The 24,383-nt window shown below is 31.1% G+C and overlaps 4 protein-coding genes across 9 annotated transcripts; 2 read left to right on the forward strand and 2 right to left on the reverse strand.

The window, feature by feature from the left end:
- LOC141525422 (uncharacterized) lies at positions 1-3,261 on the reverse strand. The gene is made up of 2 exons (XM_074239928.1): positions 2,937-3,261; positions 1-1,635 (listed from the first exon to the last, which is right to left on the reverse strand). The coding sequence occupies exons 1-2, from the start codon at positions 3,050-3,052 to the stop codon at positions 831-833; spliced, it is 921 nt and encodes a 306-aa protein (XP_074096029.1). The 5' UTR covers positions 3,053-3,261; the 3' UTR covers positions 1-830.
- A 1,365-nt stretch (positions 3,262-4,626) lies between these two features.
- On the forward strand, positions 4,627-9,693 carry LOC141525154 (uncharacterized). 2 transcript variants are annotated; one of them, XM_074239526.1, is made up of 5 exons: positions 4,667-4,809; positions 5,185-5,350; positions 5,744-7,721; positions 7,906-7,957; positions 8,230-9,693. In XM_074239526.1, the coding sequence occupies exons 3-5, from the start codon at positions 5,779-5,781 to the stop codon at positions 8,431-8,433; spliced, it is 2,199 nt and encodes a 732-aa protein (XP_074095627.1). In that variant the 5' UTR covers positions 4,667-4,809; positions 5,185-5,350; positions 5,744-5,778; the 3' UTR covers positions 8,434-9,693. The 2 variants fall into 2 exon arrangements, with proteins under 2 accessions (XP_074095619.1, XP_074095627.1); XM_074239518.1 differs by having other exon boundaries at positions 4,627-4,738; positions 5,185-7,721.
- Positions 9,694-10,276: 583 nt separating this feature from the next.
- On the reverse strand, positions 10,277-22,466 carry Hyd (E3 ubiquitin-protein ligase hyd). 4 transcript variants are annotated; one of them, XM_074239082.1, is made up of 12 exons: positions 22,071-22,466; positions 20,658-20,858; positions 15,610-20,581; positions 15,187-15,526; positions 14,879-15,111; positions 13,786-14,668; positions 13,367-13,686; positions 12,945-13,253; positions 12,121-12,692; positions 11,716-11,922; positions 11,204-11,582; positions 10,277-10,705 (listed from the first exon to the last, which is right to left on the reverse strand). In XM_074239082.1, the coding sequence occupies exons 1-12, from the start codon at positions 22,130-22,132 to the stop codon at positions 10,493-10,495; spliced, it is 8,691 nt and encodes a 2,896-aa protein (XP_074095183.1). In that variant the 5' UTR covers positions 22,133-22,466; the 3' UTR covers positions 10,277-10,492. The 4 variants fall into 4 exon arrangements, with proteins under 4 accessions (XP_074095183.1, XP_074095180.1, XP_074095171.1 ...); XM_074239079.1 differs by having other exon boundaries at positions 13,367-13,704; XM_074239070.1 differs by having other exon boundaries at positions 13,367-14,668; positions 15,205-15,526.
- A 225-nt stretch (positions 22,467-22,691) lies between these two features.
- LOC141525508 (uncharacterized) lies at positions 22,692-24,195 on the forward strand. Of its 2 annotated transcripts, none has more exons than XM_074240036.1 (3): positions 22,692-22,895; positions 23,342-23,555; positions 23,632-24,195. In XM_074240036.1, exons 2-3 carry the CDS (start codon positions 23,402-23,404, stop codon positions 24,066-24,068), a joined length of 591 nt encoding a protein of 196 aa, XP_074096137.1. In that variant the 5' UTR covers positions 22,692-22,895; positions 23,342-23,401; the 3' UTR covers positions 24,069-24,195. The 2 variants fall into 2 exon arrangements, with proteins under 2 accessions (XP_074096137.1, XP_074096129.1); XM_074240028.1 differs by having other exon boundaries at positions 22,692-22,891.
- Positions 24,196-24,383: the final 188 nt, after the last annotated feature.

The following is a 24,383-nucleotide window of genomic DNA, read 5'->3' on the forward strand; positions in this document are numbered from 1 at the left end:
CTTTCCTTTATTCATCTTAATAGAAAAATCTTTCCACGTGAAGAAAAAAAAAAATTAATCACATCAATGATTAAAAATGTTTATTGAGTACTTCAGTGATACCCAAAAGCATGAGATTTAATAAAGACAAAAAAAAACCTATATGCAAACATTAATAATAATAACATATACATTTCTAAATAATACGATCAATAAAATTTAATTTGTTCGCGTTCGTAATTTTCTTTTATACTCATTTAAATTGATTATGACAAAAGACGATTAATATCATTTGTAAATAAAGTTAAAAAAAATTAACTTAATGAATTTTTTTTTTAAATGAAAAAAAAAAAATAATTTAAATCACCATATAAAAAAATTATTAATTGAGAATTAATTTTATTTCCGATCTTAAAAAAAAATTTTTAATATTAATAATAATAATAATAATAATAATAATCATAATCATAATAATTTGCGTTACAAATGCCAAAAGGACGAATAAAAAATTTTTTTTCTTCATATTCTTTCTAAATAAAATAAGTTGAACATTGAGAAAAAAAATTTTTTTTTTCTCAGTGAAGTCATTATTTTTTTTTTTTTTTAAGGCTAATAATTAATTACGATTAAAAAAAATGATACGCCCTTTTGGCTTTAGAATTTTTTTGTCTTAGAACCAAAAGGGCGTATAAAAAATTTTTTTATTCAATTTTCTTACAGATCTAAATGTTATAATATTTTTAGTTTAGTTGAAGTGAAAAAAAAATTTTTTATACGCCCTTTTGAAACTAGTAACGCGAATTATTAATAGTTAATAATAATGATAATGCATAAAATAGATAAATTATGCATTAAATATACATCATTTCAGCCATTCTGGACATTTTCTTTGGAATATGAACAAACTCTTCAAAGTAACTCGCAAGCTCATCAATAGTTACATCGCACGATGAAGGCGGTGACATTCTTGCCTGTATAGAGCAAGTATTTGCGCTCGTTGATTGACCAGCATTATTAGATGAATAAATTCCTTCATTATTACTATTATTACCAGGTATATTAGCAGTAGAAGCAGCTGCAACAGCGACAGCGGCAGCGGCAGCAGCAGCAGCAGCAGCGACAGAATTATTTGTTCCTTCGCCGCCACCAGGACCCGGTCCAGGTCGTTTTAAACTAGGCATGGTGTTACTTCTTGCTCTTTTAAAACTACTAGTGTGGTAAGAGCTTTCAGGTAAACTGGTATCATCCTTAGCCAATCGCAAATCATTATTAATATTCAGAGCCTTGAAATCTTTCGTCACCGAACCATGTCCAAATGTTCTAGGATTTCTAATACTTGAAATACTTAGTTTACAGGCCTCTTGTAATAATGTACTAGCCAAGGTATCACTTAAACACGTAGACAAATTATTATTATTTAATTTTAATACGGCTTCTTTTATAATTGAATTTTTTTTCTGTCCATCAAGTAATTTATCATTTTTAGATGGTTTGAAATTCGTTGTACATTTAACACCACGTGGGCTTACAAAGTTTGGTGTTGGACGATTTGGCATCGATCTTCTACGAAATAAATATCTAGTGTCACCAGTTGTACCACGGCCACTTGAACGAAATGGATTTGCTGTTGTTAATTTTTCGTTGCTACCACCAATACTGTAACAAAAGTTTATATAATAAGTTTAGTCAATAGTTATGACATTTAATAAATAATATATACTAACAACCTGCAGTCACTATGCGACTGCCGAAATTTACGAATTATAAATTAGAAAACTTTGGCTTAATATTTTTTTTTTTTATATTTATAATCACACTAATAGTTTGGATACTTTTTAAATAAATTTTAAAAATAATATTACTATCACAGGATCAATTGTAAATAGTTTAATGGACAAATATGACCGAACAAATTCATAGAACCAAAAAACTGTTAAAAACTTAACAATAAATTACAAGATACAATATAATTTTTTAATTATTGACATTTTTTTATATATAAGCTCATCCCGATGTTACACTCATCAAGAGCTTTCATTTGAGTATCCACATGCATTTTTGATATATTTTTTTATATATACATATATATAATATATATAAATATATGAAAAATTGATGTGGATACTCGAATAAAAGCTCTTGATGAGTGTAACATCAGGATGAGCTTAAATCTTTAAAAATGTCAATAGTTCACTCAATACAAGGTCATTTCTCAATTCTTAAAAATCTAGAGATAGAGCATTTTTGAATGCAGCCACTGGCTACAAAATTTCGCTTATTGTCTTAATAAAATATTTTATACATTGAACTTAGTAGATATGACGATTCTCCAATGATGTTTTATTTAAACAAGAATCTTATTGTGAAAACAACAATACACATTATTTTTAAAATTTCTGATGATTGCTAACTTCCGTATGATTAAAATTTATTAGTTTAAACATTAAAATTTATATTATTTAAATATTTAAAAGAATAACCCTTGAAAATATAGTCGATGAATCACTTAAATTTCGACACAAGGTCAACCACGTACATACAATTTAAATGCTTTCGCTTGTTACGAAATCGTGGATTACCGTCTACAAAATTTAGGGCATCAAATTTAATTTATATAAACAAAATATTTGTTCTTTTATTATCTCTGTTTGTTTAATAATATCAAATAAAACGATCTTGGAGCTAAATTTATAAAATTAAATTACATATTATATATGTAACGATGCTATCGGGATCGTGATTTGAATATATGTACGTAGATCAGCAGAAAAATTAACTATTCAATTCAATAAAACAAAAATAATAAAAAGTAGTACACGAGGTAAAAATAGTATCTTTGAATATCACATTCGCGTGCTATAAAAAAATAATAAACACAGAGTTAGTTTATTGACAAAGATAATTTTTATAAATTTAGTATAGTAGTAAATAAATAAATAAATAAATAAATAACTTACTGAGGATTATTAGTAAGTCGATCAATTTCAAGTTTTTTCAAACTAGCCGGCAGCACTTCTTCTGCCATGCTCGTTATTATTTTTCCTGTTTCAATATTCAACGATTGTGGAAACATTTCATTTTCACATTTAATCTTAACTATAAATGTAAATCACGAGCAAACAAAAACAAATTGTTTTTCCTTTCTTTTAATGATAGTGTCTCCTCCTGCTGAAGTTAACTGGTAAACACGAAGTTTCGAGAAGCCTTGACAATTAGGTTAGAAATACCAATATCGATGAGTTGCATAAAAATCCACCTAAACCCACGTAAAAATAACATTATACAAATATACGACATGTTTTTATATTAAATTACTTCATTGTTAACTTTATATGTTTTTAAAATAATATTTACCATAATAATAATATAACTCCACTCTCCGATAATTAATATTTGAATAATTAATCGTTTATAATTGTCGTCCCTTTGAATTAATGTTTTTGTTGTTAAGTAAATTTACAATAAGTAAAATACGTAAATAAACACAGAGAACTGCGCACAACGGCCATTTTAGCATTGAACTCTTTTTAAAAATTACTGAGAAGGGGACAGAGGAAGGTAGGAGCAGCTTGTTGTATTAAAAAAAAATATTTAGAAGTGGGGGGTAATATACTGGTTGCGCATTTGAAGATTTTTTTTTTTTTTTTAATTCACATGCGGAATGTATATTTATATTTATAACACTGAAGTTAGCCGTCAGCTGTTGATTTAAAAATTTTTTTAACAAATTAATTGCAATAAAAAAATACTTCTGAAAATTTTCACTTGTAATTTTTATTAATTTTCACATGTGGAATTTTTTAATTAAAATTAAGTTAGCTGACATTTAAAAAATTTTAGAATTTTTTTTATTGAAAAATTGTGAAAATTAATTTAGCAGATATTTAATAATTTTAATAATAAATAAATTACTGCATTAAAAAAATGGAGATTTAGAAATTTTAATAAATTAAAAATGCAATTTTTGAAAAATATTTTTTTGTTTTAATTTAATTATTAAAAAAAAATTAAAAACGTCGGCTAAATTTAATATTATAAATTTTTACTATATTCTATTACACTTATGAAATTAGCTGTCAATTATAAAAATTTTTGCAACAAATTAATTACAATTAAAAAATGCTTCTAAAAATTTTCACTTGTAATTTTTAATAATTTTCATGACATTAAATTTATCTGTCACTTCAAAATTGTTTTAATTTTTTTTAACAAATAAATTATAGCAAAAAAAAATTATTAAAAAAATGGACTTGTAAAAATTTTAATAAATTAAAAATGCAATTTTTTAAAACAAATTTTTGTGTAAAAAAAAATTAAAAAATTGTCAAGTGACAGCTAACTTTAATGTCATTTAATTTTCACATGTGAATTTTTTTAATTAAATATTTTTAACAATAATTACATACCTAAAAAATTTTCTAATGTTTGTTAACTTCAGTGTCATTAATATATACACAAATTTGAAATACCCGTGTCATAGGTGCAGTAAAGTAAAAACGCGCCTTAAATAAATTTCAAAACATCGCTAATTGTGTACAGTACTTTAAAAACCGAAAATTCCCGAGTATAATTCCGAGTATCGACGACTGTAATTGTTACTATAATGATTATTGCCTAGAGACAAGAGCCCTCTGGATTAAAACGTTTCGTGGCTCTGGCGAGAGTATCCGAATGTACGGGCAGCCATTTTTAAACTGCTCACCTGCAACGAGAGTAGAGAGACAAGAAGAGCCATGGACATTAATGCAAATTTCTAATGGTTATTCACGTAAAATTTTAACAATAATAGTAACAATTACTAAAATATTTTATTTTTTATTTATAATAATTGTGGGTGATTTTATTGTACAGTGACTCGATTACAAATTTATATGACAAAAATTATATATATATATATATATATATATATATATATATATATATATATATATATATATATATATATATATATATATATATATATATATATATATATATATATATATATATATATATATATATATATATATATATATATATATATATATATATATATATATATATATATATATATATATATATATATATATATATATATATATATATATATATATATATATATATATATATATATATACATATATAGATATATATATATAACTATATATATATATATATATATATAGTCATACATATATATCTATATAAAAAGTCGTGATTGAGAAGGATAGACAACACGGATTTATGAGCAAAGTGAGACAGAAGAGGGTTAACAACTGGAAGTGAGAAAAAGAGAAATAAAAGTGAGAAGTTGGTCTGGGCTAAATAACTAACTACCAAGGGGGCCCTGTGAATTTTTATTCCAGTCGAAATGGTGGACTGTCAACATCTTGTAATAATTTAAAAATGTTAATTATTAGTGATAAGTTTAAAAAATGTGCGAATAGACTTTGACTAACAGCTTTGAGGCATTGATTATTTTATTTTATTATTTTTTTTTAAGTATTTAATATAATATTTATTTTTGAGTTGTGATATTAAATAATTGTCGTAATTATCTTATAATATAATATAATATAATATAATATATTATAAAGGTAATAATTATATTTAAATTAATAATAATAATTATAATAAGAAACGTCGTGGTTAATGTCGTCGTCATCGTGGTTGTTGTCGTGATCTTGATCGTCATAACCGTTGACGTCTTAAAAGTAAAATAGTAAAGACGCAAATATGTCACTTTTTATAATAATATGGATAAGAGAGAGTTTGTATTTTACAGAGATAGAGACTGAGAAATGTTAAGTTCCGTCAATAATGGGAGATAATGTGCCCAGAAAATCGCACAAGCTGTCGGACGTTAATAAAAAAATACCAAACGCAATTAATCGTACGACAACGGAGACTATGAGACTTGGTGAGCCAGACAGAACACACCCGGCGTTGGGTTTGTCTGTGCCTAGCAACATTACGCCGAACAGTCAGTGTAAGAAAAAAACATCATCCTTTCAAATAACTAGCGTCACTGTTGGCACCCGTATGAGTAATGACGCCGGTGAAGATTCAAACGATGATCTTGATGAGTCACACGGCGAAGATACATCTATTGAATTATCAAGAATTACGGATATTGAAACCCCGAGTTATTCTGAAGACACATTCTCAAAGGAGGATGTTTTTTTTAATGCCAGTAATGCTGCTCTAAGTACTGCACCCGTTATTCCAACTAGTTCACAGTACGGACTTGCCATAGTACCGTCCGAAGGTGGTAATGTTAATAATTCAACAAACGATACAAATATTAATTCACTTGATATTGCCTCTGTTACTGATAATAACATTATTAATTTGTTATCGAGTACCGCTAAACAGGACACGGATATCCGGGAGGTACATTCACATGGACGTAATGAGAGATTCAAAGTTGTTAAAATCGAAAGCACGGAGCCTTTTAAACGGGGCCGATGGACGTGCATGGACTACCTTGATCACACTAATTCGGTTAATCAGTCGAATGCCATTGGTACACCCAAAGTATCCGATCCAAATGAAGTGTGTATATCCTATGGTGTAACGGACGGTGGAATTATTGCACTAGATCCGTCCAAGTCTTTGACTACTGAAGATAATCCAATTATTAATGTCGATATCAATGGACACGCGACACATCAAGATATTATTAGCTCTATGATTTCAAATACTGTCGCTACTTCTGCTCCATCTTCTTCTTCTATTGTTAATCCTAATGCTAATGTTGCTGCTGCTACTGCTGCTGCTGCTGCTGCTGCTGCTGCTGCTGCTGCTGTTGCTTATTCTGTTAGTAATAATTCTTTACCGCAGAATGTTCAGCGTACTGTTGCACCGGTTCAACAGCCTACTCAGATACCCCAATACTTCCAATCGTCACCGCAGCAGCAGCAACAACAACAACAACACCAGCAGCAGCAACAACATCAACATCATCAACAACATCCACATCAACACCAACAAGGTGGACAACAGCAACAACAAGGCTCGACGTTACCTGCTAATTTGCAAAATTCACATCCTAATAATTTAGGACAACCTCAGAGTATGCCTCAAGGTTCTATTCCTATTATTACTCAGACTAATAATAACAATGTGACGCCACAACAAACTATAAGTCATACGAAGGAAGATAATACGTATGTAACAGTAGGCTCGCAAAATCAATCCATGCCAGGTCAAAATGTTTGTCAACCGTCTGTACAATCATCGACACCAGGCTCCCAGGCTACTAATATCCTGGTAACACAACACCAGCCTCAACAACAAACTCAACCCCAGCCTCAGCAGCAGCAGCAACAGGGGCTACAAGCGCCGACATCGATGACTCAAATTTCCGAGCCAATCAACACCTTACAGAATATCCAGGGCATGCAGGGTATCCACAGTGTTCCTCAAACAAGTATACAACAACCAACTTCAACAATTCATGTTCCTGGTGGTCCTCTTCCTACGCAAGTGATTCCTCCGACGGCGATGCAACAGCCACAAGCAGGTGCTAATAGTCAGGTCCAAATGACCCAAGTTTCTGGAAATTGTCAAAATGTTGTTCCTGGAATTCAACAGCAGCAGAGTTCTATGGGCTTTCATCAACCCGACATTGAGCTGGACTCCATGTCGGGAGGACTAGCCAATGCCGGCAGTAGTCAATTAGCAGACGCGGCGCTCCTTGAATGCCTTGCTGAGGTAACGCAGACCAACGATGATCATCATACACTTGAAGACAATGAAAGGTTCGTTTAATATATTACACGTATATATATATATATATATATATATATATATATATATATATATATATATATATATATATATATATATATATATATATATAGCAGTTATTTAATCAACGCTTGATAGGATAATACGCTGTGTATTAACCCGTGAAAATAATCATGATGTTACTTTTTGTTACAGTATGTCGGGGACAAGTGCTGTAGCTATTGATAACAAGATTGAACAAGCCATGGTGAGTAACTCATTTAAATTTATTATTGTGATTAAGTAATTGTGTTGATGTGATGATGACGACGATAATTTATCACTTGTTGTTGTTTTTGTTGTTGTAGTTGTAGTTATTGTTGTTGTAATTATTTTAATTGTAGTTGTTGCTATTGTAGTTGTTATTGTTGTTATTGTTGTTGTTGTAGGTTTTGTAATTGTAGTTTTTGTAGTTGTAGTTGTTGTTGTTGTTTTTATTGTTTTTATTGTTATAAAACAATATTTATTTTTTATTTTTAGGATTTGGTCAAGAGTCATCTAATGTTTGCTGTGAGAGAAGAAGTTGAAGTGCTGAAAGAAAAAATAGCCGAGCTAATGGATCGTATTAATCAGCTCGAGGCTGAAAATTCAATTTTAAGAGCACACGCGACACCCGAAACACTAGCTCAATTGAGCCAATCGACAACCAAATTACCCCAAAATAATTCAGCAAGTGGTCAATAGATAATCATCCGATGTAAATAATATAAGTTTCTATCAATACTTCGTCTCATAATTGATAATATAATTATTGTATATAACTTTACGATTTTTAGAAATTTATAAATAATGAGATTTATTATATTATACATATTAGTATTAGCAAAAAAAAAATGAAAAAGAAAAGCAACATTTTTTTTTTTTAATCTAAGTAAATTAAAAGTTATAGATTATTTTTTACTATTGCAGTTTATTTATTTCAATTAAATATATACGTATATGTATGTATATTTTATAAGTATATATTTAATTGAAAAATATTTCTTTTCTCAAACTATAATGGCTCGACACGCTTCATTTTACAATTATACTTAAAATTATTATTTTTTTTAATTATTCTGGGCCTGAAATAATTAAGTTAATGGAATTTTAACAGATACATAAACATACACATACATACTTACAAAAAAAAATATATAAATTTCAGGGACGCATTCGTGAGTGAAGAAAATCACTGACTTAAAAGAAAGATTAAAAAAAAAACAGCATGTATATATATATGTATATTGTTTTTGCATTTGTTCTGTGTATGACCGAAAAAAAAAATTAAAAAAATCCTTCAGTGCATGTTAATTAAATTATAAATTATATTAAATTAAAAATAAAATTAATAAAAAAAAAACTCAATGACAAACGAAATAAAAAAGCTAATAAAATATTTAAAAAAAATTAAACAATTAAAATCGTATGTCTTATTGTATGTATCAAAAGGCAGTTTATCAGCTACAAGCTTATTTTATCAATTTGAGATAGTCCATTATTCCAAAAAATTAACTTATTTATTTTATTGAATTATTAAGTGATCCAGATAAAATCAAGAAAGTAGTTTTCTTATAAATTGTTAGTTTATATACAAATATGTACTGTTATTTCATCCAATATTTGTGAATATTTTGACCATTTTTTAATTTCATTCAAAAAAAAAAAAAAAATCAATCGGATAATACAAAAAAAAAAAACAATTATTATAATATTGACTATTATAACTTGATCCAAATGTGCTGTTTTAAAAATACTCACGTTAAATTTTCAAGTGACGCGTAATGAAAATATGAGTGATCAGATCAATAATAAGAACAATACAAAAAATATATATTTAACATTGATTGCTGATTTACGTCAACAATAGTGGAGAAGAAAAAAAAAATTAAATTTTTAAAATTGTCTGCATCTTATTTTACATCTGAATACATGCCTAATAAAAAAAAATCTGTTTTGATTGTATCATTTTTTCTATGATATTAATATGAATATATATATTTACACGTATATATATATATTCATTCCCTTTTATTTATTTTTTTATATTTAGCATACCATGGTGCCGGTACAACAAATAAAAAGAAATAATTTATGTTATTAATACAAAATCATTTTTCTATCATTAAAATTTCTTTATTCTAAATAATGCGGTGATTTTTTTTTTCTAACGTTTTCCGCATATTTATATATTATATATATATTTAATAGTAAAAGATGTAAATAATACACTTTGTCTAAATATATATAAATATAAAATTACACGGATTAAAGTAATAAAAAAAGCACACGCGTGTGACCGTTTTAAAAATTGTTATTTTAAATATTTTTTTTTTTTTACTTTTTATAATTTTTTTTTTTTTTTTTTTTTGACAATTTTATTCGGGTCACTATAAAGGCTAAATATGACACTTTAACATAAAACCTTATTACAATGAAGACCATATTGATGATCTAAGAAAAAACATAAATCATAATTACACCTTATAAATTTATAAATGTTATAAACTTCTTTTTTTTCTAGGAAGAGAAAGAAAAAATAACAACGTATAACTTTTTATTTTATTCCTTATTATATCATTAAGAATTAATCGTTAATGGATCATCCACACGAGTGATCTTGACAAGATGATGATAATAATAATAATTACGACGAATATGATGGTGGCGATGAGTTTGATGATGATAATGATGATGATGTCGGGAAAAGTTAAAGGGTAGATGATGATTTTGCGTCGAGCACGGGATCACCACGAATAACGCTTCATACGAATCCGAAATTTTTAGTTTTTATAGCAAGTAATAGCTTGTGGCGTAACACATGACGTGAGCTGTACAGTGGAACGTATAAACGTGAAATACATGTATTTGCCGTTGGTAAATGAGCATCATCTGCAGGCCTAATTGTTACACTAGGCATTGGTTGGAAACCATCTTCACTTGCTGGTAATGCTGGTGATCCGGTCCAGAAATAAACCTGTAATATAAAAAATAACAATAATAATAACTAGCAACCTTGCAGTCACTATAGTGACTTATAAACTATAAGAAATAAATAAATTAAATTTTGATTTATTGAATAATTAATTTTTTTTAATTGCACTGTACTTTCTTAAATATTTATATTTTTTAAGATATAAGCTCATCCTGATGTTACTCTTATCAAGAGCTTTCATTTGAGTACCCACTTGCATTTTTGATATATTTTTCATATATTCATATATATAATATATATAAATATATAAAATATATAAAAAATTGATGTGGGTACTCAAATGAAAGGTCTCAATGAGTGTAATATCGAAATAAGCTTATATCTTTAAAAATATAAATATTTCACAAGATACAAGATAATTTCTTAATTATGTATCTAGAGATAGAGCATTCTTTTGATAATATAGATTATTTTTGTTATCATTATTATTACAATATATATTTAAATTTAAAAAAAAAAAAAAAAAAAAATGAAACTTACCAAATCCTGTCGTTCAACATGAGACATTTTTTCAACAATTGACCATAGCCACCGCTTAAATTTAACAAGTCTTTCCATGGACTCCCCAGATTCATCATTAAATGACGTGTATGAAATAAGCACAGATACATTTATATCACCGACGCCATTTAATAAAAGCCTCAAATCTTCAGATGTTAAACCATCCAATGCTCCCTCTGGTAATACGTCAAATACGCCTTCACGCATCGCTTCCAAAGCTTTCTCCTGTACTTTAATCATACGAACTTCCGCATATCGCCGTACGTAGTCATAGACATTGCTCGCTGTTACTTCAACGTCTCGGCCACTGACTACAAGATCGATAGAGCCACCACCTTCTTCAGGACATAAGTCAATACTGCATACCGGAAAATAAAATATAAATGCATATTACACACTATAATTGATACAGTGACTCATCTCAAAATGTTTATATTTGATTAGTTATAATCATAGCAATAAAATTAATTTGAATTAAAATATTAAAATACCTGAATGTTAGATCCAGTGCAGAAAATAAACTATTGCTGTCTTTAGTCTCTGCGTCAACTACCAATTGTCTTAAACTTTCATAAATAACACTATCAAAGAATGCCAAATCGTGAAAACGTATTGGTCTTGATAGTATATATTTAATAACATGACGATTGAGGAATATAGGACATAATTCGTTTTGTAACAGACAGAGACCTATAAGTCTGAAATAAAATAAAAATATATTATTAAAAATATTTTTTTTTATAAGAGGCACAAACTAGTGTGAATTTTTTTTTTTTTTTTTTGATATTTCGATAAGCTATACCTTTAAAAATCACATACTAAAATTTCAAATCACAAGTTGTGCCCCTTAAATAAATATTTTTATTTTAAAAATAATAAATAAAATTTAAACATACCTGCCAACATTTCTGAATGCATTGAGACGTTCATAACTAGCTCGTCCTTGCCGTGGTGTGTAAAAACCACGTTTACCTGGTGAATAAAATAACGGAGCATTGTCCTCAGTGTCGTCTAAAATGCTGTTATCCATTTTCTTTTTATTAGCGCCACACCGTTCAGTTAAACTAAATACATCGAGATCGAGCAGAGCTTCACTAGCCAGATCTTGATTGTGACTGTGTATTAAATCACATGCTTCTTCTACCTTTTGCTGCAATGCCTCTTCAGAGGCCAACAGCATCAGCAATTGAGCTGGAGTTAATTCAAGTAACATTCCCGTTATTTTTTCAGCAAGTGCTGGTCTTAGTGCATGAACTTTTGGATATAAACGATCTCCAAGGTTTTGTTGGTGTGTTGTTAAATGATCGTTGTAAACATGAGCTACAGGTATTGCATTGCTGCTTGAAGATGAACCTCCAGCACCTCCTGAACCACTAGCTCCCTCAGTTGGGAATGTAGGATGGAAAGATCGAGCTTCAAAAGATAGTTGTCTACGTGTTTCTCGATATTTACCCGATGATCTTGGATTCTGGAAATCAGAGAACGTAATAAAATATCACATTAATATTTAATTGGTATATTTATAATAAAAGGGAGCATTAAATTTTTTTAGGGGCACAATTAGTGTGAAAGCCTAAAAAAAGGCGATTTTTAAAAATTAAAATAAAAAAAACTCCTGTATCGAAATATGAAAAAAAAAAAGTCTATTTTTTGAAAATTTTAAACTAGTTATGCCCCTCAATAATAAAACTTTATACTTAAAAAAAAAAATGTTACTAACTTGGCGTCTTAAATGTGGATCTCTGTCACGACTCTTTAATTTCTGTAAAACATTATATTGTGAATACTTAGTTCCAACTTGTGCAGCTTCCAAATTAGGCAGCTTATCATTAGCTAAAAGGGCCTCAGCAATAGCGGTATAAAAACTCCTCGCAACACCAGATCCTTCACCAGGTTCATCTTTAAACGTAACTTTAACACGATTGACAGCCAAAGGCGGAGTACTTGATGCTCTTCTATTGTACAGATTGTATTGTGTATTTAATTCCTTCATAGTTTGAACCAATAATTGCGTTCTGTCTCGTTCCACCTGTAACACAATTAAAAAAAAAAAAAAAAAAAAAAAAAAAAAAAAAAAAAAAAAAAAAAAAAAAATACAGAAATATGTGAATGAAGTAACTACTGCAATTAGACAATACGTACCTTAGACAGAGTGATGTCTTTTTGCTGGGAATTTCTTAATTTTTCCATGTCCCTGCGAAATTTAGCTTCTTTTACCGGAAAACCTCCCAACTCAGATACAACAGAACCAGCTTCAAGTCCAACATCTTCCATAAATACACGTCCAAACAGATCAAGTGATAATCTCCAACGACCTAATAGTATATTATGTGAAATATTTGTTCCAATAGTTGACACAGCACGCGCAGATTCGACAGGGCTTGTTTCAACAGTCTCATGTGCTGATATTTCTTGACTAGTTGCCGCTGGATCGACTTCTTCAGCACCATTTTGCGCTTCAACTGTTGGGATAACTAATACTTCAGATGCATTTATTTTATTATTAACATTTGAATCATTAACTGTACCAGCTCTAACTATAACACTTCTACCAGTCTTACATATTTCCTTTCCTTTGTTATTTGTAGTTGCCGTGGTTGTAGTTGTTGTTGTAGTTGCTGTAGTTGTTGTTGCAGCTGTTGTAGTTGTTGTATTATTATCATTTTGACTGTTAGGGGATACAATTATTGGAGCACGATCAATTTGTTCATTAATAGTAGGCATCGATGAATTATCACTACTACCAGTTGCTACTGTTGTAGCAGTTGTTCCCATAGTTTGATTAGACAATTTTGGTTTTTCCGATTGTTTACTGCATCCTGGTTCACTCATTAACAATAAATTACTACGTTTATTATCAATTGACATTCCTGACAAAGAATTACTACTATTACTGCTACTAGTACTGCAATTACTATTGCTGTTGTTCATATTAATATTATTAGGGATAGTATTAATTGTAGTCATAGTGTTATTGCCGGTGTTAACAGCACCACTGGGTCCTTGAATAACTTGACTAAACGATGGAATTATTGAGGATGTAGTTGCGCTATCGACATTGCGAGCAGAAAGACCCAGTCTTGTAGGTAACCCCTCAAATAAATTATTATTAACTCCGGTAGAAGTACCAGCAACTGGTTGCCGTGGGACACCAAATAAATCTTCACGACGTGAGTGCGGTTGTAATAAATGCGGTTGATCAGCCAGTGGTAATGCTTCACTTATATTCGTATCAAATGGATCCAGCGATGGACAACCAAGACAAAGTGTTGAATCTGACCGTTGTAAAAATGGATGCTTTCGACCCTTTCCCAATGTATTACTTGAATTTCCACCGCCACATACTGGTACTTGTAATAAATCAGGATAATCTACTGAATCTGTTTCCATTGCAGGCGCAGCTGGTAAAATATCTTCATCTCCTTCATCATTGTCATTTTCATCCTATAAAAAAATTTTTTTAATTATTTATTTATTTATTTTATAATAAACAGCAGAGCCATTTAGAGGGTTCCTTAAATTATTATTATTATTATTATTATTATTATTATTATTATTATTATTATAACTAGTAACGAGAGCTGTTACTCTCTAAAAAATTAAATAATTTTAATTACAAGGATAACAATGATTAATGTCACTAAATATACTAACCTGATCATTCCAAGCTGAATATATAGTTGATTCTTTTTGATTTTCTCCACGTGTACCAAGAGGCTCATTCAATGATCTCATGTAGTAAGCAAGCGCATCAAATACGTAAGCTACGTGCCGTAATGCCGAGACATCTAATACCGGCAAACTATCTCTATGCTCACCGTTGTGAGCTCGCATCAGAGATAAACAATACGACAAAAATTCACGTCTCGCCCAGTGTGCGTCGCCGGCTATTAATTAAAAACAAAAATAAATTTGAGATTATAAAAAAAAAATTTAATTGACTTATTGTCTAAAAAATATACCTTCTCGCTCTCTAGTACCTCGTGGTGCTTCACCAACTCCTGTAAAACCAACGGTGAGTCGAGTTGATCCTTGAGTAGTGGAAATATTGTTGCTAGCAGTTATACCAGTCCGTTGATTACGACCGCTGTTACCTTGCAAAGTTAACGACAAGGCTGCTGAATTTAACAGACCTGTAAAATTACCGCCTGATAATGAAGGCGCATTATTTAGAGGATGCTCAGGGTGCGTTGGATCAGCACTTCGTGTCAATGAGACACCAAATCTCAATTGAGCTTCTGTTGCATCCATCACTACTAACAACCAGTCCCATGTAGGTTTTAAATGGCCCTCCAAGTACATCTGAAATTAATATAAATTTATAAGCAATCAATAATTAATAAATTTAAAGAAAAAAATTTTTTTTTTTAATTCACGATAAATACCTGTAGATGAACAGCGTCTTGATAGGTAACTTCCATTAGCCGTGATAAAGCCGGAGCGTTGCTCTTGTAATTAGGAACCATGGTCAATAAATCAGCAATCATTCTAATAACAATACCAAATGCACGAGCTAAACAACTAGCAGTTGTACCCATAGTAATAGGCTCTTGAGCAGCAGCTACCGCTGAAGTTGCTGTAGATCGTCGCAATGAAGACGGATCAATAAAAATCATATTACTACCACCTGTAACTCTTGATCCAGCGGCTCTGGTATTTAATTCACGATTATTTCTTATCGCCCATTGCATCGACATGGGCGCTAAATTATTACGAGGTAAGTGACCAGAAGATCCACTTCTACGTTCTAAATGTTCGTCACTTATAGGAAATTCTTCAGACTCTTGTTCATCAGTTTCACCAGCTTCACTTTCATCATCCTCTTGTTGACTGGATTCACCAGATTCGTCTTCTGGGAATAAAACAATAGAACCGATACCGCCATCAGAACCAGCTGTTGCACCAGTTTGTACACTCCTTTGAGCAGAAGCAGCGTCTTGATTGCTATGATTGTCATCAGAATCAGACTCTGTTTCAGCTTCTGCCAATAAATCAAGCTCAGTATCAGACTCGCCGTCGCCAGCTTGCTCCTCTCCGACACCACCAGCATGACTGTCACCCTCACTCATTGGCTGGCTGGTTGGTACTCCGGGTATTCCTGGCAATCCATTGTCTTCATGTTCACTTATGTCGCCGTCTAAATCCATGGGAACTTCCTCGCCAACCTCAGCCTCGTCCATCGCCACGACATCTCGAGATATCGCAATATTATTATTACCCGGTGGTTGCTCCAAAGTCGGATCCAATGTCTGGACATTAACTCCGCTGTGCGGGATCAAAGGATCTATAGAAAATAATTCTTCAGAGCCATTGACAACTTCCATTGCTGAACCGGTGAGAGTAAACGGTGCTGTCGGCCTGGCAACGCCCAGTCTTACGGGAGCTATCAGAGAGTCTGCTGTTTCACAGAGCTCCTCAACGGCAAGTTTTATCAACGCACGAAATACACGTCGGCATTTTATTAATGGTGGAGTAGCCTGTGTAACACTTCGACGATTTTTAGTTGGATTAGGCGCCATTTCAATCGTGAATATCACAAAAATTCTAGCAACAGATCTAATAAAACGTCGCGCTATAATATTAGCTTCTTCTTGACGTCCTGGTATCGTGTCATTTTGCAATTCTCTTATCAATGTTGTAAGCAATATATCCAACATTTCAGCAGTACACTTAACCAAAAGTGTATGTGTAAATTTATCCAACAATGCAGTACCATTTTGTCGTACTGATTGCCCGGCATCACCGAACAATTGATCATTACTATTTTCCGTAACTCCTGTCATAATCATGCACTGAACTGCCGGCCAATCGTTAAGCAAACGTTCAAATGCACGTCTACAAAAACGCGGAGGCTCCAAATCATGATCTGGCATATTTGTATCTGCTCCATGTCCATCTGAGGAGGGTGTCTTACGGCTGGCTGATGTTGATCGTTGTCGTGGAACCGAACGGAATTGTCTTTGTTCAATGGATTGACGGCCAACAGTTTGTACCAAAAACAAAAGTATACATTCTCCCCGTGAATTTATTTTAGTTGCTAAATCAGTATTAGTAACAAGTCGACAAAGTAGATCATAACGTGCACCCTGGTGTCCAGCAATTAAAGCACGGCACTTGCACTTTTGCCAACAGTCACAATAAGCTGTTGGTGATGTACGTTTTAATTTACAATCATGACCACGATGACAAACACGAGCACACTCAGTGCAACAGCACAGTGAACCGGTTAATCCACAAGTACGGCACTCAAATATATCTTGATTAATATGATCATCACCGGTCCAAGTAAAACTACAAGTATCATTGCAGCAAGTTACAAAAAGTGGCGATAAATCTGGACTTGCGTCCGATGGCAATATCATTGATGAACATTCTTTGGCGTCTTTTCCTATACGCTGAATTGTATCCAACAGAATGAGTGCTGCATGATAAGCTCTAACTGATACTGCCAGCATTAATGGAGTTTGTCCTTGAGCGTCTTTAGCCGTAAGTAGTTCTTTTAAATGTGGAGAAAGTACAGCGGCTTCACACAGATACTTTAATATCAAAATAGCATTGTTTCTACGCTCTGAAGAATCTGTTATGTATGTATTACTGGTAGTAGATCCTGTTACAGATTTATTCATCATTGAAATACTCGCAGCTCCGATGCTTAATAAACTGTCCTCTTCACCAGATGTATTATCAAGCTCTGGTGGCCAGCTGAGTGGTGGTATTGGCTCTTCAATAGGTGTCGTATTACCATCAACAGCACATGTAACCAATTCACGTTCAACATTTTGCTCATTATCTTTATTAGATGTTGGTGAGCACATATTTACGCAGGCATGAAAAATATTACGATTTCCATCACAACGCTCTTGTAATATAGATTGTATTTGTTGAATATTATTACTTTTAGCAGCATCATGCTCACAATTAATTAATATTTGTTTAACTCCTTCGTAATCACAACGAAGAATACGTGGCATTACAACAAGATTATCAAATACCAATGCAATAACAGCTACTTGATTTTTTAAGTTTGTTGAATTAGAACAGCTTGGTATGGGAATTGTTGATGCACCAATACAAACTACTGGAACTAAATCAAGCCAATTTGAATCACGTATTGACTCGGCACAATCTTTAGCTATTGGATAAATGGTATTATTACCATCGCGTAATATCATTGAACACTCGGTATTTTCACCAGCACTCGTTAAACTAATATTTTGTGGCTCAAGTCCTAAAAATGAATTTATTTCAGATGGCAAATAACAATCTTGGACATATCTTCCAGTACTGAGATTGTAAACAACATAATTTAATTTATTTCCATTTTTAACAATTGCATGAATTCCTTGTCCGTCTGTTGATAATGTCAATATACTTTCACTAACACCTTCGGCGATATTAACCCGCCTAGGAGTGCGTTGAAAACAATCAGGAGTGCGAGAATTCACCGAAGATTTAACAACTTGAACTTCATCTTTTCTCAATAATCTGCATTCAGCAATAAGTTTCATCATTTCATCAGCAGTCAAGTCCTTAAAATCCGAAGTAATAAAATCTTTTTCTTTCATTTCTTTTTCTTTTTCCTTAGAATCTTTTGAGAAAAATTTAACAGCAACATACAAACCATCAACCTTTATAACTTTACCAATTGGTACAGTTTTAACGTCTTCTACAAATACAACGTCCTTGAGTTGCCAATCCTCTTCATCTTTTCTTTCTGATTCACCTTCACTCCGAGGTGCCATACGTTTTTGACGTTTATGACTTGTTGTTATACTCCCGGTATCACTGCAAGTACTAGACGCTGGTGATGGTGGTGGTGGCATATCAAGTCTATCAGCTGTTTCTTTATAACTATTTTTACTTGTACTGGTATTACTGCCATTGCTGCTAGCTTCTGTTTTAATAACATTATTCGGTAATAAAGTTCCAGCTGGTAAAATTTTAAATCGACAAGTAGCGTCTAAATTCCATGCTGCTGACAATAATTGTCCAACTTTTGGTACTCCATTGGCTATTGTAAATCCAATAGCTCCAGCTTGATAAATAGGACTATTTTTCATACATACATGAGTTCCATAACTAATATCAGCAGTAACAACTGTCATTGGTCGATTTTTACGTGATTTAGCTTTGTATTTTTCCCATAATTTTTTACGTTGTGCAAATGGTAAAACACCCCACCAATAAAGTGTACCACTCTCAAGTTTAGCAACAGTATACAGTGCGCAAGTGTGGAGTGATACTATTTTATCAAGTGTAAATTCAGTGAATGCTTGAGCTGGATGTTCTAAACGTGATGCAACATGACCAAGAAGTTCATCAAGCCAAGTTGCAACTTTACCACTTTCAGTACTTACTGAACAACGTATTGCTGTAGCGGATATATTGATAACTTTTTCACCGACTAATGCCAGTGGTATTGTCTTCGGATGATGAATATTTGGATTTTCAGCGTTTCTATATGGCTCTGAATCAGCCCATCGCCATTGGTATAATTGTCCTGTCGCAGAAACAGCAATAAGTTCACTGTAAAGCGCAACTATTTGTACAAAACGTGGTGCTGGTTCACCACTTCTCTCGTGCCACCATTCTAAATCTTCAGATATCCACAGTGGACTCTGTGATGCTAATTCTTTCTTTTTACTTTCAGGATCTTTCTCCCAACAATCCTTCAGCGCTGTTTCTAACCACCTACGTGGCCCGTAGTACTGGCGATCACGCCAACGACTAAAGCTGTCGCGATCACGATCACGATCCGTAGATCTTTCTCCCTCACGATCGATACCCAGTCTTCGGGATGAGCTTCCACGGTTACGCATAACGCCATAGCCAAACATATCCTCTGAAAACATCGAGTCAGCGTCAATAATAACCGACTGTTCATTGCTAAATCCACCGTCTAGCAGAGAAATAAGATCTTCGGGTACATAACTATCAGCTGCATCATCAGCGTCGTCACCCTCTTCATCGTCACGTGACAGTAAATTATTAACAGCTAAATTAACGTCCAAATTTGTACGTTGTAATTCTCGTATTATAAGATTACGGCTTTTCCCCTGGAGTACAACTTGAGCCTGTGAAATAAGATCTTCTGGTACAAATGGAGCGGGCACTGATACTATTGGTCTTGAACTACTGCTTCCACCGCCGCCCATTATTACACCTGGTGGTCCTATTCTACTACTGCCACCGCCTGTTCCACTTCCTCCGCCACCAGCACCTCCACCCCCGCCGCGTATCGCTGAACTGCTTCGCATTATTCTTGCTCTTGATCTTATGTTTGCTCGATTACCACCGCCACCTGTTCCACTACCACTTGGTACTGAATTTGAATTTCCAACGTGATTTTTACTAGGGCTGTAAATTAATAAACAAACACATTAATTTTTTTATAAATTTCTCCCCTTAAATAATTAATTTAAATTTAACTTACGTTCGATTAGGTTCATTTTTACTAAGATCCAATCGATCTGAAAGAACAGTGAAAGCTACACGACAAATTCTGTTATCATCCATGAGTAATGCAATATGGGAAGGCCCAACGACAATACGTCTAACAGACGATTTAAGTCCACTAAATGCTGGTGGAGTGACAAATCCATAGCGATTAATTTTTTCAGCTACTTCTTTCAATCTAAAAATAAAATATAAATTTCAATAAAAAATATTTTTAGAGAAAGGAAAAAGGTAATTAATAAATAAGGTTGTTAGAGTAATTAATCAAAAGTACAAGAGAAAAATTAAAATAATAAAATTAAGTTTACGTATCAGTAACATTTATGAAATCCATTAAATACACCGATAAGATGACGTACGTAATATTTCAACCTTTGCGCTTCTATTCACATAAACTGTTGCATGGGTAATATTCTATATATATATATATATATATATATATATATATATATATATATATATATATATATATATATATATACACATATATAAATACATGTACATATTGTTCTACGACTATGTACATACATTTCCATTAACACACAAGTCTATTACTATGAAAATCATGAGCTAATGTAATTTAATAAATTAACATACATACGAAAATAGCGTTAAGATATTTTTAATTTCTGGCAAAAAAAATTTTGATTTTTTTTTTTTTATAAAAAATAATTTAACTTAAAATAAAAATTAAAATTTGAAATTAAAGATGAGAATAGTGTAAAGAATAACGTCTAGAGTAATATACGATATCAAATGACCCACAATACATTATACAGAACAAAGAGGTGGGGAATCAATGTGAATATCGGCGAGAGAAAAGACCAACTACTAACGAACGACATTGATATAAAAAAAATTAATTATCGTTTATCAAATAATCTATCTAAAAGACATTAATAATAATAATTATTTTTAAAATTATAATTATTAGAAAATTAAAATTAATGTGATAAATAAATAATAAATTTTGAATGTCATAGATAGTAAGGTCAATTAAAAACCCATTGCATCATTAATCGAGAAAAAAAAAAAAAAAAAAAAAAATTATTTGATGTAAATCTCATCATTCATAGGAAATAATTAGAAAAAAAAAAAAAAGTGCAACGAGTGATTGATGATTTACAACGAATTAAAACGTTGGCTCGTTAATAAAAATGTGGTCTATTAAATGACGATGATGAGAATGATGATGATGACGACGGCGATGTTAACTTTTGATGATGATGATGAGCACGGCGAGTGGCATGGATAATATAGAATAGTACATGTAGAGAGCTAATGGTATGCAATGAAGGAATACGTTAAAGCAAGTGAGTAAAAAAAAAAAAAAAACGGAGGTGCCTATTGCCTTCTTATACACCAGATATATGATCTTTAAAAAACTCACCTATCGTTGAGCTGATCGTCAGTGCCTGGTAATGGATGTACAACAAAATGTATCGACGTCATTTTTATAATCTTTTAACACAATAATATTTATCCAAAATGTTGTATTAACCTTTCCTTACGCAAAATTTAACTACAACAGAGAACCGATATTCAGCCATGTTTCAGGAGAACTATCTAGTTGCGTGTTCACCAATGCCAAAAATGGCGGCCGATATTCATTAATGGCGTTCACAAAGACTATTGATCCTCGTTCGCATGCGCATTCATATTTTTACAGACGTTACTCTTTCTACAAACTTCCTAAAAAATAATTCACTCGTTTAATTTATCACTAAAATTATTTATTTAGAATTATTTTACTGTTAAATTCTCCTGAGCACTTGAATATTTTGCAACACCTTGCTGTTGCATGTAATCAACTGCTAGTTTATTTTAATTATTATTATTCAGTTGATTTGAAAACTCTTTAATTGATATTACTACTATGAATCGTCTAGGATTGGTTGATCAGATTTTAAACAGCCAATCAGAGCGTCAAAAATAATACTTTAGTCGACGATTGTAAATTTACCAACTTCTTAAAGGCTGTTTCATCGGTCACCGTCCTAACCTTATTTTATTGTTTGTTTTTCTTTTTTAGATTTTTTTTTCTCATACTGAAAAAAAAAAAAAAAAAAATTAATTACAATGGGTCTATAAGTAGTATCGTGCCAACGTATTTATGTCATACAATATTAAATTTCTAACGCAAAAACCCTTGACTGTTGATGAAATTTAAAATAACGTGCAAGTACCATTTTTATGGATTCTGTCGATGGAGTAGGTACTTGATTATTATTCCATTTATACTTATAGATAATCTTATATTTTATTTATAAATTAATCTTTGTGTAAAGACCAATTCATTGGATTGATTATGCAATTACAGGAATCTTTACTAAATTTTATACTTAGACGATAAAACTTTGCTATAATTTGAATTTTATTTATTTATTTTTTTTTTTTATTGCTCTAATCAGGTCTAAATTTTATGACATTAAATTTAGCTGTCACTTCATGATTTTATTTATTTTCTTTAATAAATAAATTATGGCAAAAAAAATTATTAAAAAAATAGACTGGTAGAAATTTTAATAAATTAAAAAAAAAATTTTTTTTAAATAATTTTTTTGTTAAAGAAAATTAAAAAATTGTCAATGCTAAATTAATAAATCATTACATTACATTACAAGGATCTTAAAGTATTAGGATTGAATTTTATGTTCACAGGAATCAACAAGTTGACTTATTTAATAGAATCTGGAGACACTGAAGTTGTTGATTATAAAAATGGCTAACCCAGGAGGTTTTCTTGCCCATTTAATTAAACTAGTTACTACAATAATATGTTTAAGATATGTTAATGATAAACAACATTCTATTATGACTGTTCGAGCCTTCCAAATATTTCTTATTCATTCAATTTTAGGAATGTTTAGATTTGGTAATTTTACAATAAATTTTTACTAACATTTTAATTATCTAACACAATTAATTAATTTATTATTCTTCTATTACAGGCAGTACAGCAAACCTGATTGGTAAAAGAAGTTTTAGAGAATTTTACGATCGAATGTCAAATATTGTTGAGATAATTCCCTTTGCCTTCTTTTCAACAGAAATATCTCGTCTTAGTGATGTTGATGAATTATTACGACACTCATTACTCCTCGTTCTTATTCTCTTACCAATTGCCCACGAAATAATGCCGAGAAAAGAGCGCGCAAAAATGCGCGTGCTGATAAATCATTCGATAAATTTACAATTACTTATTGTAACAATAGCCTGCTTACAAAGAGGCACTTTTGGCGTTATTTCTTTTGTCTTGTCTTATATATTTAATCGTTACTACACTGAATATTTTTGTGACTTATTTGACGTGCCATACGAAGACTTAATTCAATACAGTCTCTGTTTCGTTGAGACTTTTTCATTAACTACTATTCAAGAACTGTAAAAATAATCACTCTTCCTCCTTTTTATCTTTATGTATATTTTTTTGTATATCTTGTACATTTTTAAATATTATTACTTGTTACCCACTATATATTTATATTGAATAATATAAAAAAATTTTAAAAATATGTTTTTGAATTTTTTCATTACAGATTTTTAAAATAACATGCCGTTGTTCCCGCCAAATAAATAGTTAAAAATTCGGCTTAAAACATTTTCATACTAGTTTAAATTAATGACATTAAAATTAGCAGTCACTTAACTATTTTTTAATTTTATTTAACAAGAAAATTATTTTTAAAAAATTGCATTTTTT

The sequence above is a fragment of the Cotesia typhae genome, unplaced genomic scaffold (assembly GCF_013202065.1).
Source record: "Cotesia typhae breed Kobodo isofemale line unplaced genomic scaffold, CoteBio_Ctyphae contig_11, whole genome shotgun sequence".
In the NCBI taxonomy this organism is placed as follows: Eukaryota; Metazoa; Arthropoda; class Insecta; order Hymenoptera; family Braconidae; genus Cotesia; species Cotesia typhae.

Excerpts from the sequence above, each read along its gene's own strand:
- Hyd (XM_074239060.1), bottom strand. The coding sequence starts at position 22,132 with ATGACGTCGATACATTTTGTTGTACATCCATTACCAGGCACTGACGAT. Across the intron at positions 20,582-20,657 it reads AAAAATGAACCTAATCGAAC|CCCTAGTAAAAATCACGTTG; the intron begins GTAAGTTAAATT and ends ATTAATTTACAG. Across the intron at positions 13,254-13,366 it reads AAGACATCACTCTGTCTAAG|GTGGAACGAGACAGAACGCA; the intron begins GTACGTATTGTC and ends ATTGTGTTACAG.
- LOC141525154 (XM_074239518.1), top strand. The coding sequence starts at position 5,779 with ATGGGAGATAATGTGCCCAGAAAATCGCACAAGCTGTCGGACGTTAAT. Across the intron at positions 7,722-7,905 it reads ACACTTGAAGACAATGAAAG|TATGTCGGGGACAAGTGCTG; the intron begins GTTCGTTTAATA and ends TTTTTGTTACAG. Across the intron at positions 7,958-8,229 it reads ACAAGATTGAACAAGCCATG|GATTTGGTCAAGAGTCATCT; the intron begins GTGAGTAACTCA and ends TTTTATTTTTAG.
- LOC141525422 (XM_074239928.1), bottom strand. The coding sequence starts at position 3,052 with ATGTTTCCACAATCGTTGAATATTGAAACAGGAAAAATAATAACGAGC. Across the intron at positions 1,636-2,936 it reads CGACTTACTAATAATCCTCA|TATTGGTGGTAGCAACGAAA; the intron begins GTAAGTTATTTA and ends CTTTTGTTACAG.
- LOC141525508 (XM_074240036.1), top strand. The coding sequence starts at position 23,402 with ATGGCTAACCCAGGAGGTTTTCTTGCCCATTTAATTAAACTAGTTACT. Across the intron at positions 23,556-23,631 it reads TTTAGGAATGTTTAGATTTG|GCAGTACAGCAAACCTGATT; the intron begins GTAATTTTACAA and ends CTTCTATTACAG.